This window comes from Akanthomyces muscarius, chromosome 4, assembly GCF_028009165.1.
Source record: "Akanthomyces muscarius strain Ve6 chromosome 4, whole genome shotgun sequence".
In the NCBI taxonomy this organism is placed as follows: Eukaryota; Fungi; Ascomycota; class Sordariomycetes; order Hypocreales; family Cordycipitaceae; genus Akanthomyces; species Akanthomyces muscarius.
Window position 1 is genome coordinate 855,223 of NC_079244.1, and position 14,126 is coordinate 869,348.

General features: G+C 55.4%; 6 protein-coding genes across 6 annotated transcripts; 4 read left to right on the forward strand and 2 right to left on the reverse strand.

Annotated features, from left to right (window-relative positions):
* Positions 1 to 469: 469 nt before the first annotated feature.
* On the forward strand, positions 470 to 2,830 carry LMH87_010923 (uncharacterized protein; the record flags this gene model as incomplete). The annotated part of the gene is made up of 3 exons (XM_056199979.1): positions 470 to 2,274; positions 2,331 to 2,755; positions 2,814 to 2,830. 3 exons carry the CDS (start codon positions 470 to 472, stop codon positions 2,828 to 2,830), a joined length of 2,247 nt encoding a protein of 748 aa, XP_056051874.1.
* A 965-nt stretch (positions 2,831 to 3,795) lies between these two features.
* LMH87_010924 (uncharacterized protein) lies at positions 3,796 to 4,526 on the forward strand (the record flags this gene model as incomplete). Its single annotated transcript, XM_056199980.1, has 3 exons — positions 3,796 to 3,799; positions 4,193 to 4,312; positions 4,390 to 4,526. The coding sequence occupies 3 exons, from the start codon at positions 3,796 to 3,798 to the stop codon at positions 4,524 to 4,526; spliced, it is 261 nt and encodes an 86-aa protein (XP_056051875.1).
* A 124-nt stretch (positions 4,527 to 4,650) lies between these two features.
* On the forward strand, positions 4,651 to 6,330 carry LMH87_010925 (uncharacterized protein; the record flags this gene model as incomplete). The annotated part of the gene is made up of 5 exons (XM_056199981.1): positions 4,651 to 4,885; positions 4,949 to 5,160; positions 5,231 to 5,461; positions 5,527 to 6,091; positions 6,149 to 6,330. The coding sequence occupies 5 exons, from the start codon at positions 4,651 to 4,653 to the stop codon at positions 6,328 to 6,330; spliced, it is 1,425 nt and encodes a 474-aa protein (XP_056051876.1).
* A 461-nt stretch (positions 6,331 to 6,791) lies between these two features.
* On the reverse strand, positions 6,792 to 9,636 carry LMH87_010926 (uncharacterized protein; the record flags this gene model as incomplete). Its single annotated transcript, XM_056199982.1, has 3 exons — positions 6,792 to 6,974; positions 7,069 to 9,141; positions 9,196 to 9,636. The coding sequence occupies 3 exons, from the start codon at positions 9,634 to 9,636 to the stop codon at positions 6,792 to 6,794; spliced, it is 2,697 nt and encodes an 898-aa protein (XP_056051877.1).
* Positions 9,637 to 9,985: 349 nt separating this feature from the next.
* Positions 9,986 to 11,451, forward strand: LMH87_010927 (uncharacterized protein; the record flags this gene model as incomplete). Its single annotated transcript, XM_056199983.1, has 2 exons — positions 9,986 to 10,320; positions 10,377 to 11,451. 2 exons carry the CDS (start codon positions 9,986 to 9,988, stop codon positions 11,449 to 11,451), a joined length of 1,410 nt encoding a protein of 469 aa, XP_056051878.1.
* Positions 11,452 to 11,912: 461 nt separating this feature from the next.
* LMH87_010928 (uncharacterized protein) lies at positions 11,913 to 13,936 on the reverse strand (the record flags this gene model as incomplete). The annotated part of the gene is made up of 2 exons (XM_056199984.1): positions 11,913 to 13,257; positions 13,317 to 13,936. 2 exons carry the CDS (start codon positions 13,934 to 13,936, stop codon positions 11,913 to 11,915), a joined length of 1,965 nt encoding a protein of 654 aa, XP_056051879.1.
* Positions 13,937 to 14,126: the final 190 nt, after the last annotated feature.

Genomic DNA, 14,126 nt, shown 5'->3' on the forward strand with positions numbered 1-14,126 from the left:
GAAGCTCACAAGCGTTGAGCCCCAGACTACGGGTATCTTGAACACAGACCTTGGCGAGCCAGGACAGCCAACAAAGGGCCCTCTGCTCACTGAATCTATTCCTACCCGGTCGTCTCTACCAACATTTACCAGTACTCGGTCTCTGACAACTGCGGGAACCACTCGAGCGACCGAATCTTCGGATACTACACTGGCGGCTGAGCCCTCTGAGACAGTTCTGACAAGGGTCAATTTCAGCTCTGGGGCAATTGTTGCACCTTTCCCCATTGCAAACTCGACATATCCAGCTGGCACAGGTGCCGTGACAGGCACAAGTCCTGCGACAGGGACCAGTCTCACGACAGGTACAAGCCACCCGAAAAGCATTGGTGGGAATCAATCTCAACCGCTAGGCTCCAACTCAAGAAGCCTAAGCGCGACATTTCCTGCCTCAACAGGCCGCAACGTAACCAAAACAAACCCCCAAAGTATGGACCCGGCAAGCACAACCCCGACAAGTCTAAACACGACAGACCCAATAGGCGGCACAAACCCAACCACAGAAGATGGGAATTCTACAGACATGGCGCAGGCAAATATTTTTGCCGCTGCTATAGACACCAAACCACTTCCACCTCAGTTCTCGTCTCGACCTGATCATCCTGTCCCTCGCACCGGCATCCAGACCAAGGAGCCGCTTCAGACCAACAAGTTTTACTCGAACCTATTCTTAGGAAACCAAAGAGACCCAGTCTACACCTTTCCCTATTCAGTGTCATGGGTCGACGGCACTGGAGTCAGCGGCAGCCATGGCATGGCTGTCTCGCACATCGAGGAGAAGCAACGGCAGTTTGGACCGCCAAAGTTTAAGGTGCCGGCGTCTTACTACATCAATCCTATCGGGATTCAGTCAATGATTATTTCGGCAAGGGAGCTTGGCCAAGGAACCAAACTGACTTTGGACAGCATTACCTCGTCCTCAATCAGAGCTCATCTGAGTTCGAACATGTCGTCGGAGCCGCTTGTTTCGTTCCCCCTCGTTCAGGGCATGGCGTACATTACGGCCGAGTACAACGGCGCGACGCCACTTGTGCAATCCGGCGTGTTTTTCCGCAACGTAACCCGAGCCACACAGAAGTCCAAGAAAGACGTGACAAGATACAGCTTTGTTTTGGAGGATGGCACGACGTGGCGCGTATATGGCTACAAGACCAAAGGGGACGACCTCGACTTGCAAGTGCTCAATAATGGAGTGGCTTCGTCGGCAAGACCTTTCTACGGCGTCATCCAGGTTGTGAAGGAATCCACGACAAGTGACTCGGACGAGGAGAGCAAACTTCTGGACCAAGGCGCAGGAATTTTCCCCATAACAATGAACTTGTCTGGAAATGTGAACGGTGCCAGCGGAAGCTACGAGTTCGACTACGAAAAGGGTGGTCATCCGGATGGCGAGCTTCTGATGTTTGCTCTTCCTCATCATGTTCAGTCATTTGACAAAGCCACGTCAGGTCGTCAAGGCAAAGGAATTTCACTCATCTCAACCACCAAAGGTAGAGCTACACTGGTGCAAGGTACGAAGTGGAAGATGGTTGAGCCGTCCATGCCTGTAAAGCTTGGTTTTGAACCTTACGATGCCACCAAGGGCCCGGTGAGCAAGCTCTCGAACAGCGCCAAGTCTACCGTCAAGGCCGCTGCTTCCAAGGAAATTCTGCAAGACATGATTGCCGCGACAGATCTTGACTCGATGTACTGGAGCGGTAAAGCATTAGCCAAATATGCATTCATGCTCTATGTCATCAATGACATGCTCGGAGACACGAAGCTTGCGCAGACTGGCTTGGGGCAATTGAAAGTGGCTTTTGCTCGGTTCGCGGACAACAAGCAGAAGCATCCGCTGGTGCATGAAACTGCTTGGGGAGGTGTTGTATCGTCGGCAGCCTACACCACTGGACAAGCACTGGAGGACTACGGCAATACGTATTACAACGACCATCACTTTCATTATGGTTATCACATCTTGACAGCTGCAGTGATTGGGCATCTGGACAAGATGTGGATTGCACAGAACAAGGACTACGTCAACATGCTGGTGCGAGATACTTCGAACCCGAGCACCAAGGACACGATTTTCCCGGTTTGGCGATCGTTTGACTGGTACCACGGGCACAGCTGGGCAACAGGCCTTTTCGCGTCGCTGGACGGCAAGAATCAAGAATCGACTTCGGAGGACATGATGCATGCCTATGGTATGAAGATGTGGGGGAAAGTGTCTGGAAATGGGCCTCTAGAAGCTCGGTAAGTGTCCAAGGATTGATCACGAATGCGGAAACGAGTGCTAATTATCGAAACAGATCGAACTTGCAGCTGGCCATTATGACACGAAGCTTGCAAAACTACTTTTTGTATCAAAACGACAACACGATACAGCCAGCCAATTTTATTGGAAACAAGGTGGCGGGCATCTTGTTTGAGAACAAGGTCGACCACACGACGTTCTTTGGCAATGAGATTGAAGCCATCCAAGGAATCCACATGATCCCGATCCTGCCGGTGACTACGGTGGCGCGGACATCCAAGTTTGTGAAGGAAGAGTGGGAGGCATTCTTCAGCAATGGGCGGGTGGATGGTATCGACAATAGCTGGAAGTCTATTTTGCTTGGCAGCTATGCGACAATTGCGCCCAAGGAGGCGTACGAGGTGCTGAGCGGGAAGAGGTTTGACAGCAAATGGCTGGACGGCGGCACTTCGCTGACGTGGCTGCTGGCATACTCTGCTGGTAAGTTGGAAATTACCCGGAAGAAGTGAATGGTGAATCGATGCTAACGTGTGCGCAGCTCTTGGCGGGTTATGATGAGATTCGGCAGATTCCGAAGAGCAGTCGGCAGACGTGGGATAGTGCGGGCTCGTGAATGGATTGTAAACATGCGTTAATACTGGCGGGGTTGTAATTGATAGATAGACCTAGAACAGCACAAGACTGATTATCTTTACTGATGCAACGGATTGTTGATGCAAGATCTGGCGCAAGTGAGGCGAGCTTCCTAAATGAGCTAGATCTGGCGATTGCGGGGGAGGCAGTGCATGTCTTATTTATTATTTATTAGCTGCATCGGAGCTACAGGCCAGGCCACAGCTAGTTAGCTACCCTTGCGAGTCGAGGGTGCCTGTGCCCAAGCTAAAGCGGTGACGATGGCAAGGGTCTTGTCCATGTGGTGACGATGCGGTGTGTCGTGGTGCAAGAGAGCGCAGGAGGGCAGCATCTACAGACACGCAGCGGAAGCTGAGGTCGGTGCAGGCAGACAGCTAGGCAGACAGCGACGAAGGCGAAAGGGGAATGCCAAGCGTTGCACAGCACAAGCGATGGGACGTCTACGCGAAATGAGGGAGGGTGTAGCAGAAGAATAAAGTGACGACGAGTGCGATGATGCGGCGCGTGCACGTTGCTGATTGAGACTCTTGGCTTGGGTGATGGATGAGTGACGACGAGTCAATGGTTGTTTGCACCACGTCAACGGAGTAAAGAGGAAAGGTACGAGGCTGGTGGAGGAGGAGGAGGAGGAGGCCTCCCAGCGATCTGGAACAGCAAAAAGAGCCCCTCCGAAACAGACTTGGGCGCGCCACAGCTGGCTGGAGCCAGGGCATGGGCAGGGCTGCATGTGCGCTCTTGGCATTGTGGAAAGAATTTTAGTTGACAAAGGGACAATCAAGAAAAAGAAAGAAGTAAGAGCGTGCGTGCGACTAGCTGGAGTTATGATTGCATTTTTCTTTCTTGTCAAACGAGCAGCTTTGTTATTCAAGGCTTGACGCGCTGGTGCAATGGGTAGAGTTTGAGCCACCTCTCCGCCGCTGCCGGCGAGGCTGCGACAGACGTCACTGTGGCAGACGAGGGAGGAGCCTCAGGGCCTGGTTTTACTGAGTCCATACCTCCTACACCCGTACGGATACAGGAGGAGCACTTGGAGCAGCAGCGGATCAAGCTTTAAGAAGCGGAGCCTGCATGCGCCACACCACCTCTCGCCCACCTGTGCTGAATCGCGCTAGGCCGGCAAAGGCAAGGAGCTGGGCAAACCATCCGAGACGTACCAGTACCAGTAACCAAGCTCGAGCTTAGCTTCTGTCTCTCTGCTTTGTGTCCTGCTCCTCCTCTACCTACCCATCGCATCCGTCGTCCGACACGACCACATGGGCCTAAAACTAAAAACGGGCGCCTAAGCTAAAGTTTCAATTCTCTTCCCTCTTTTCTGTCCCATCTTGACTTATTTCTTCACTATTTCCCCATCTGCATCATTGTCATTAATTTTCGTCTCGGCTTTTATTCGATACATCGTCGCCGGTATGTCCTTCCTCACATGAAAAAAAAAATTGACGACAAACGCAGCTTCAAATGTTTGCTGACTCTCAACGTTGTAGGGATTCTCAATTTCCCCTCGGCTCTCTCTCTACGCCTCTCTACATCAAGCCAATCGAGGCTACAGAGCAAATTTCTTCTGAGAAGAAAAACGTCGCTTTCTTCCAAACTTGCACAGCAGGGACGAACACGAGACTAAACTAGTTCACACCACGACCTCAGGACCTCAGGCTCTTTCCTTCCCACTTAGCAGAAACACCAAAAAAATTGTCTTCTCAGGCCACCCGAACAAAACAAACAGCAGCTGGACCAGATACAATCAAATGGATCCCACCAAACCCGCCAACCGCGGCTCCTCGGAACGCACCCCTCTGCTCAACGGCGAGGGCTCCAACAACACCGCCAGCGGCGCGACGGGCCACCGCCGTCCGACCAGTGGCTCCAACCTCAAGCACTTCTTCACCAATGCCCGCTGGACGCCCGGCACTGAGCACGACAACCTCGTCGTGCGCAGCGCGGCCTACACCTGGCACGTCACCAAGGTGACTCTTCTGAGTAGTGCGTTTGTTCATTCCCCCGAGAATCCGCAAGATGATAGAGACTAATCCCCCCCGCCTCCAGACTATGTCAACTTTCTCCTCGTCATGGTGCCCATAGGCATCATCGCCGGCGCACTCGAATGGAGCGCCACTGCCGTATTCACCATCAACTTCTTCGCCATCATCCCGCTCGCCGCTGTCCTGTCCTTCGCAACTGAGGAAATCTCCATCAAGCTCGGCGACGCCCTCGGCGGCCTGCTCAACGCCACCTTTGGCAACGCTGTCGAGCTCATCGTATGCACTTCCCTTCTCCCCTGCATCAGTGAGATGAGACAGTTTGCCTCGTACTAATCACTTCCCACAGGTCAGCATTGTAGCCCTTCGCGATGGTCAGATTGAGGTTGTCCAGTCGTCTATGCTCGGCTCCATCCTCTCCAACCTGCTGCTCGTCATGGGCATGTGCTTCCTCTTTGGCGGTCTTGCTCACCGCGGCACCAACGGCCACGGCAGCGAGCAGGTCTTCTCGGCCGCCGTCGCCCAGACTACCTGCTCCCTCATGGCGCTCTCCTCTGCCTCGCTCGTCCTCCCCGCCGCTGTACGTCTCTTCCTGTCAAACGCTTGCTGTGAAAGACGCCAGCCCTGTACTAACAAATATTCCAGCTCTACGCCGTCATGGACCAAAACGGCTCCAACGCCAAGCGCGAGTCTATCCTCGTCTTCTCCCGCGGCACTGCAGTCATCCTACTCATCCTTTACGTCCTCTACCTCATCTTCCAGCTCCGTACCCATAGCAACCTCTTTGACCCCGAGGCTGCGCCCACCCTTGCCGCCGCCCCTGCCGCCGACGACGAGACCACCCAGACCCCCGAGACCGAAGCCGCCGCGGAGGAGGAGGAGCCCGTCATGGGCCCCGTTGCCGCCCTCGGTGTCCTCATTGTCGTCACGGTGCTGGTCGCCATCTGCGCCGATTACCTCGTGGGCAGCATCGACGACATTGTCGCCTCCACCAACATGAGCAAGGCTTTTATCGGTCTCATCCTGCTTCCCATTGTCGGCAACGCCGCCGAGCATGTCACGGCTGTCGTTGTCGCCATTCGCAACAAGATGGATCTCGCTATGGGTGTGGCCATTGGCTCTAGCATCCAGATTGCTCTTGGTGTTACGCCCTTCCTGGTTATTGTTGGCTGGATCATGGACAAGGACATGACGCTGCGCTTTGAGACCTGTAAGTCCTCTCTCCACAGACACTAACAAATTTAATGTTTTACTAACCTGTGAATAGTCCAAACGGTTTCGTTTGCCGTCTCGGTTCTTGTCGTTACGTACACGGTCCAGGATGGCAAGTCCAACTATCTCGAGGGCGCCATGTTGATTGGTCTCTACACCATTATTGCTGTCGCTTTTTACGCCACTCCCGGCGATGCCATGGATACTGCCAAGGGCTTCATCTTTGGCAACTCATGATTTACTCTGTACCAAAAGGAATCCACACATTGAAAAAGCAACAAAAATACGGGGAAAACCTAGGAGATGCGAAACTATGGGAGTCATCAGCAATGACTGATGGGAGTTTGAGTATGCTAATTTAGCTTGTTTTTATCATTCCCGCCTTGACGGCATTTTCTTACTGTTATCATTTGTACTTGTTTCATATTGATGCATCGGGTTACTATTCGGCGTGTCGGTACCACAGCGCAATTAATCATTTCACAAATTCAACCCCGTGTACCATGTGACGCGTGTGTCATTGGCAATGTACAATCATCTATATACTTGTCAAGTGTCCAGATGCAATGCTGCTTAGATGTATCCTAAAGAGGAAAGTGTGTCGTCTAACAAGACAACATCCCGATATACCAGAATTGAAAAACGAAGGAAGAGGAATGAAACAACCAGCAAACCCGTGCATATACATACCATCCCGATTACCTCGTCGGCTTCGACATGGGCGCAATGACGCCCTGCTTCATCAGCACCCTCGGCTTGGTGCTCGCTTGGAACGTCTCCTTGGTCATCCACTCGGGCCCGACGGGCAGCCTCAGCGACCTCTCGTACTGCTCCCTCGACTCGAACGGGTGCGGCAGCTGCGACGCCATGTACATGTTGTTCTATTCACCACCACGAGTATTAGCAAAGTTTTTTCCCTTTTCCTTTTCCTTTTCCCTGACCCCCTCAATCTTCCTCCGCGGGGAAAAGACGTACCTTTTTGATGCGCTTCTCGTTGATCATGACCTTGGCCAGCTTGGCGTCCTTGCGATCCTTTTGCTTGATGCCCTCCACCTTTGTCAGGAAGCGCCCCGCGTTGCGCCTGAGCTCGCGCTTGGAGACGCCCTCGCCGACCCACGCGCCCCAGCCGGGCAGCGTCGCGTCGACGACCTTGTCGTCGTCGGCGGCGGCGACGTCGGCCTTTTCGCGCTCAAACTCGCCGACGACGTCCTCGCCGGCAAAGGCGCGCGCGACGAGGGCCTGGTCGCGGACGGCCATGGGGAGGTGCTGCTCGGCGTCGGAGTCGGACTCGTCGGCGTCGTTGGTGGGGGAAGAGCGGTTGCGCTTTGCGATGCCGGCAGAGGTGGCGGACTTGGAGGCCCTGGGCGGCTTGCTGCCGGCGGCGACGACAATGTGCTCGTTGAGGTCCAGGTCCTCGCCGCGCGAGGCGCTCTTGGACTTGCTGCGGCGGGACTCGCCCCTGGACCAGGCGCCCGTCGTGGCCGTGGCGGTTTCTGCGGCGGGAGCGGCCCAGGCCGAGTTTACGGATCGAGCGCCGTTGGACGTGGTGATCATGACGTCGTCCTCATCCTCGTCTTCTGCCGGCGCACGAGACTTTTTCGTCTGCTTCTTGGACAGGTCCACGGCCACGGGCTTCATCTTGGCGCTGGGGTCACCGTACGACCTGCGGCCAACCTCGCCAGTCGCTTCTTCGTCGGAGCCGCTCGCCTCGTCGCCGTCGAGCTCTTTGCGGATATCCTTGATGAGCTGGTCGTTTTCCTGCTTGCGCGCCGCCTCCGCCTTTTGCATAAACTTCATCGCCATCAGCTTCGACTGCGGCTCGCCATCGTCCTGCTCCAGCTCCGTCAGCTGCCGGCGCAGCTTCTCGTCGTCGTCGTCGCTGTCGCTTCCCGAGCTGCTCGTGGCGTCCGAGTCGTCATCGGCACCACCACCACCCCCGCGCTTGCCCTCCTTGCGGCGGCGCAGCTCCTCGTCTCGCCGCGCCATCTCGGTCAGGCCGGTCCGGAAGTCGTCGTCCCAGACGGCGCGCTTCGTCTTGTTGCCCAGCTTGGCCCACTTGCTGTCCTTGTGGCGCTGGCCGACGCGCTCGAGGGCGCGCCGGCGGTCCTGCGCCTCGCGCTCCTCCTCCGAGTCAATCTCTCCGGCCTCTTCCATGGCTTCCTTGGCAGCGAGCTCGTCGCGCTCTCTCTCCCTGCGATGCACGCGGTGAAAGGCCTTGCTCTTGATCTTCTTGATGCGCTTGGCGCGCTTGGCTTCTCTCGAGTTGAGCTCGCGCTCTAGACGTCGACGGTTAAGGGCTTCCCGCTTCGACAGCTCGTTGCCCTCTTCGTCGTATTCCACCTTTTTGGCCTTCTCGGGCTTCTCCATGCTGATGCCGCTTTGCTCCATGATCGACATGATGGTTGATTCGAGCTCGTTGGCGGGTTTGGCAGCCGACAGCGGCTGGATCTCTGTGCGGTCGAGACCAGCATCCGCAGCGTTCTCTGGTAGAGGGAACACCAGGTGCTCAGCGCGGCGGTTTGCCTTGACAGTCTCTGCCCAGCGATCAAGAGTTTTATTAGTTGTTTCGTAAGCGGCGCTGCGGTCTAGACGACCCTGCTCGCGTCGGGAAAGCGGCACGTCCAGCTTCTTCGAGGCCCCCGGGCGCTTCTCCTTCTCTTCCTTATTCATGAGCTTGACCGACTTTCGCATTAAAGGATCATTAAGACCCGAGAGGCCGAGGTCGCCAAAGCTAATTTTTTGCTTCGAAGAGGGCTTCTCGGCGGCTGCGTCTTCCTCTCCGCCAAAGCCAGAAATGAGACCTTGTAGCGCGTTTAGCTTTTCCGGATCAGCTTCTTCTTCTCCATCCTCATCATCACTGTCGTCGTCTTCGTCGTCTTCGTCAGAGCCATCCTCGTCTTCAGAGTCGTCTTCAGAGTCGCCCTGACTACCTTCTTCCTCCTCGTCAAAGTCTTCTTCAAACTGGTCCAGTGCCGTCGCCAGGTCAATGGCCTCGTCGCCAAGAGTTTGCCCTTCGTCGTCGTTGGAATCATCGTCAGAGTCGTCATCCTAAATACGTCAGTTAGGCTTGCGCACACAATCATCTGCGAACGCTCTACACACCTTTGTCTTGGACTTGCTGCCGCGAAACTGGTACTCCTCAAACTGCTCGTTATCGCTGTCGCCGAAAGCGTCGTCACTCTCAATTTCGGAATCTTCGTCGTCTGCCGCCATGCCTCCGAGCTGCCACTCGTTGCCTTCGCTGTCACTGCCATATTCGGCATCGCCATTTTGGGCGCGAGCTGGTCGCTTCGCCTTTTTTCTCGAGGGCTCTTCCTCCTCGTCCTCGTCATCTTCTTCGTCGTCTTCGCGGCCGTGCTTTCGCTCAATCTCTGCGTCCAGTTCGCGGACACGCGGTGTCTTTTTTATTCTGGTGGGGTACTGCTCGGACGCCGTGTTGAAGGCGTTCAGCGCACTCTTTTGCGATCGCGACTTGGATCTCTTTATATTTTTCGTCTTGGCCGCCGCCAGAAGCGGCCTTCCGTGTGATTGACGCCCAGGCATCGTAGTTGTGTGTGCAGATCCCAAAATGAGTTATGTTCGTAGTCCTGATAAATCCACATCACTCCAGCGCAAAGGCCATCTCGAAATTCATTTTTCTGCCGCCGAAAATTTTGGCGGTGAGGGGAGCTGCCGGTGGGGTGCGACGCCCAGAAATGGCGGACAAGGTCGGGGCCTATCAGCGCCGTGTATTTGAGTTCGGCCAGGCGAGAGTGTCCGAGTTCCGCGACAGGCCAGGGACTTATTTTAGCGGCTGCTTGCCCTTCTGTAGACTCACCCGGGGCATCACGCCACTATTCAGTCTCTTCCATCGCCGACTTGGAACAGCTGGTCTGCATCGCTGCAAGCGACAATGTCGGCATTTCTCCCTGCCTTTCGACGGGTAGCCTTCCAGGCCCCGTCCAGGTTCTTTGTCTGCAACCAATGCCTGCGGCAGACCCCCCGAGCAGCGCCCTCGTCGCGCATCCTCAACGCCGCCCAGTCACGATTCTTCGTCGCCAATGCCACGGGGCCCGTGAATACATTGGCTGCCGAAGCCGCCGAAGCCGCCGCAAAGGCTTCTGCGCAGGCCAAATACGTCTTTCCCAAGACCACCTCCAGAGCTGTCGGCTACTGGCTCATTGGTAGCGCCGTCAGCGTCTTTGGCATTGTTGTCTGGGGAGGCTTGACCAGGTTGACAGAGTCTGGGTATGTCAACGAAGCTCAGATTCAACCATTGTTCGTTTTGACTGACCTCAATCCAGCCTGAGCATTACAGAGTGGAAACCTGTGACCGGATCGATGCCCCCGAGATCCCAGCAAGACTGGGAAGCCGAATTCGAACGGTACCGCGCCTCGCCCGAGTACAAGATTCTCAACCCCCACATGACCGTCGACGAGTTCAAAAAGATTTACTTTATGGAATGGAGCCACCGACTCTGGGGCCGCGTCATTGGCATGAGCTTTATCCTGCCGACCCTCTACTTCATCGTCCGCCGCCGCGTCTCCGCCAAGATGGCCGTCAACCTGCTCGGCATCTCGTCCCTGATTGGCTTCCAGGGCTTCATTGGCTGGTGGATGGTCAAGTCGGGCCTCAAGGACGACCTGTTCGCCGAGGGCTCGCACCCGCGCGTCTCGCAGTACCGCCTGACCGCGCACCTCGGCACCGCCTTCATCTGCTACTCCTGGATGCTCCTGTCGGGTCTGTCGGTGCTGCGCGCGCGCCGCATGGCCGCCAACCCGCAGGCCGCCCTCGACGCCATCAAGGCCGTCAGCAACCCCACCCTCGCCAACTTTCGCCGCACCGTCCTCGGCGTCACCGCGCTCATCTTCGTCACCGCCATGTCTGGTGCTCTGGTCGCCGGCCTCGACGCCGGTCTCATCTACAACGAGTTCCCCAAGATGGGCGTGGGCCTCACGCCGCCGGCCTCTGAGCTCTGGGACAAGTTTTACTCGCGCCGCGACGACAAGTCGGATCTGTGGTGGCGCAACATGCTCGAGAACCCCAGCACCGTGCAGATGGACCACCGCATCCTCGCCGTGAGCACCTTCTGCGCCATTCTCTCCCTCTTTGTCTACTCTCGCCGCGGCCGTGTCGGTGCTGCTCTGCCCACCAACGCCAAGAAGGGTGCCCTTGGCCTAGTACATCTCGTCTGTATGCAGGTTGCGTTGGGCATCACAACGCTCATCTACATGGTGCCCATTCCTTTGGGCGCCGCCCACCAGGCCGGCAGTCTCGCTGTGCTGTCGGGTGCGCTGGTACTCGCTCACCGTCTTCACGTGCCCAAGTCTACAGTCCGCGCCTTGGAGCAAAAGCTCAAGCACATGAGACCGCAATAGTCGACCGAGGCCTCACGAGGCACTGACGAGATGGTCTTTTGTAACAAAACAACCATGTACCAACACAAAAAGGGCTGGCGTCGCGATATCAATCGCCTGTACTCATCTCATTACTCTTCTGTATAAATAGTTTTAGCTTTTGGGCTCCAGGTAGAGAAAACAAATCACTAGTAGTAGTATGCTATTACTTGAGAAAACTCAGTCTTGAACAAGAGAAAAATATGATTGATTCGTATTAACACATCGTCGGCGCTGATGCACCGTAAAATAATCGTAGTCATTACAGCTTTTCTTCGCCACATGTGGCCGAATGCACAAAGCGCTAGATCACCTCCAAGCAACGTAATTGAAGCAGTTTATGTTCCAAGATCGCCGTTTGATACTCTATCGCCAGTATTTTCTTCCTCCTTCCCCGGTTGTAGTTTTCCAATTCCTCTTCTTTTTGCTTGTTCGTCTTCGCGTCACTCCATATATATGTCCCCTCGGACGCCTTGCATAGCCATTCCGATTTCCTGCATTGCACTAGAAGACATGGCCATGGCCATGTCAGGCATAGACCGACTCATTGCCATGGCATTGCGCGAGGCTGGGCCGGCGCTGGAATTGGGCATCATGAAGCGCATATCGCCAGAATTGTGCTGAGCCTGAGCGCGTGTTCTTGGTACGTCGAGCTGGGCCTGTTGCTGCATGGGGGCCTGCGGGTGCTTTGCAGAGGAAGTATCCATCATGGTGAAGCCGTCGTCGTCTTCCATCTCTGCGTCAGCGTCCTCATCAGCATCAGCGTCTTCGTCAGCATCAGCGTCCTCGTCGGCATCGGCGTCCTGATCACTCGTTTCAGACACGGACGGCGGGGCGGTGTTGGTGGTTGACTGCGCCGTGTGCTCGCTCTCTTGATCATTTGTGCTGGCCATGGATAATCGATTCTCTTGAGAGGGTCTCGGAGTGGACTCTGACAATGACGGCTTCTGAGACGCCGCTTGCTGGGATTGGGCCGGGCTTGGCGCACTGGCTGATGCGGTAGGGCTTTCGGTAGTCTCCAAGGGCTTTTGTGCACTCATGCCTGAAGAAGAAGCTCGAGTAGAAGTAATGACTTTTTTCCATCGACCGATCGAATTCGCAACAACGGTAGCAAGATCGAACTGCCTGTCTTCCACATCGAACCCAATACTCTTAGCACCTTCCACCCCTGCTCCGTAGGCCTTGAGGAGTAAATCTTGCCGCACAGGGAATGTGGTGGGTGACAGGAGCTTGAACTCGCGGGGCTGCTGGAGTTTGGTTAATTGATCGTTGTGGCTCTTCAAACTGGCATTCTCTTGTTTAAGGCGGTGCTGTTCATCCTTGAGCTTGTCAATTTCCTTTTGCTTTCTGCCAACACCCCGTGCCAGTTCTAGCACCCAGAGCTCGTTTCGGCGCTCTTCAGCTAGTGATTCCCAGGCTGCAAAGGCAGACTGCAGATGCTCGCTGACTTGCTTTTCGAGGGATGCAGCGGACTGTTCCGCTTTTTGGACAGCATCTCGAACGTTCCAGGCGGATTTCCCGGTTGGTAATGTGACCAATTCTTCCGTGACGGCTGTGGTTGCGGAAGCGCAAGTGATTTTCCAGGCTTTGAAGGCTTCTTCAAAATAAGCTTCAAGGGCACCGAATTCGCGCTGGCCGGGCGACTGAACAGACCATGATGTCGAAGTTGCGTGTTGGGTTGACGAGAACAGTGTAGGTGGCGGTTTCAGACATTGCAGCGTGAGGGCCGGGAAGTCCAGAGATAATGGGTCGAAATCAAAAGGGTTGGAGCTGTTGTCAATTTCTTGCCTATAATTTGAAACCTGGTCAGTAACAGGGCAGGGATTGGTGCTGGCAGAGGCGCATACTTTGCAGATCTCCAAGAGCCTATAATTTCTCGCAGAGCCAACTCGGCAGCCCGAGCCGTGTCCATGGCATCTTCCAGCTTCGACTTCATGTCAAACTGAGCCTTTTGCACCATCTGCTTGCTGACCGTTCGTCGGGCCGCTGGACGGCTGGTGGTTTCTGTTCTTGGCTCTCCGTCGGCAGAGTCCTTGGCTGGAATGTTGTTGATGACGCCCGTGGCTTCCCACCGAGGGGCAAATGGAAACTTGCTCAGGGTCGAGTCCACGGCATACTGTCCGTCCTTGGGTATCTGAGCGGTCCTTGGGGTGTCGGGGTTTGAGGCGGTCCTTGCCTTCCTCTTGGAGGTCCTGGGTGTTCCTGTGGGAGTGCCACTAAATTCTCGTCTGCCACCAATGGAACCCCGCGGTTGTCGTCTTGTGATTCCTCCACGCAATTTTCTAATTTCGTCGACATCGTGGATTCCGTCGGGCGCCTTCGGGTTCTTGGGTTTGATATAGAGATCGAGGTGTCGGCCGAGCGAGGAAGAGGTGAAGGCTTGGCCGCAGAAGGGGCAGTTCTTGTCCTTGGGGGCGCCAAGCTTTGGGGTGCCAGCCTCAGGGGTGTCGACAGACGGCGAGTCCATGTTGGCAGGCGGTCGACTAGTGGAAGGACCAAGCAGCGGTAGAGGAGTTGCTTTCGATTTTCGCCAGAGGAAATATATCCAAGACTACGAGTCGGTGCCTCTAGAGACGGCGTACTCGGACAGCTCTTTGGCTGGAGAAGTGGCTGCTAGGATCATAAGGATAGCAGGGGAGATATTGGGGGCAGAGAGT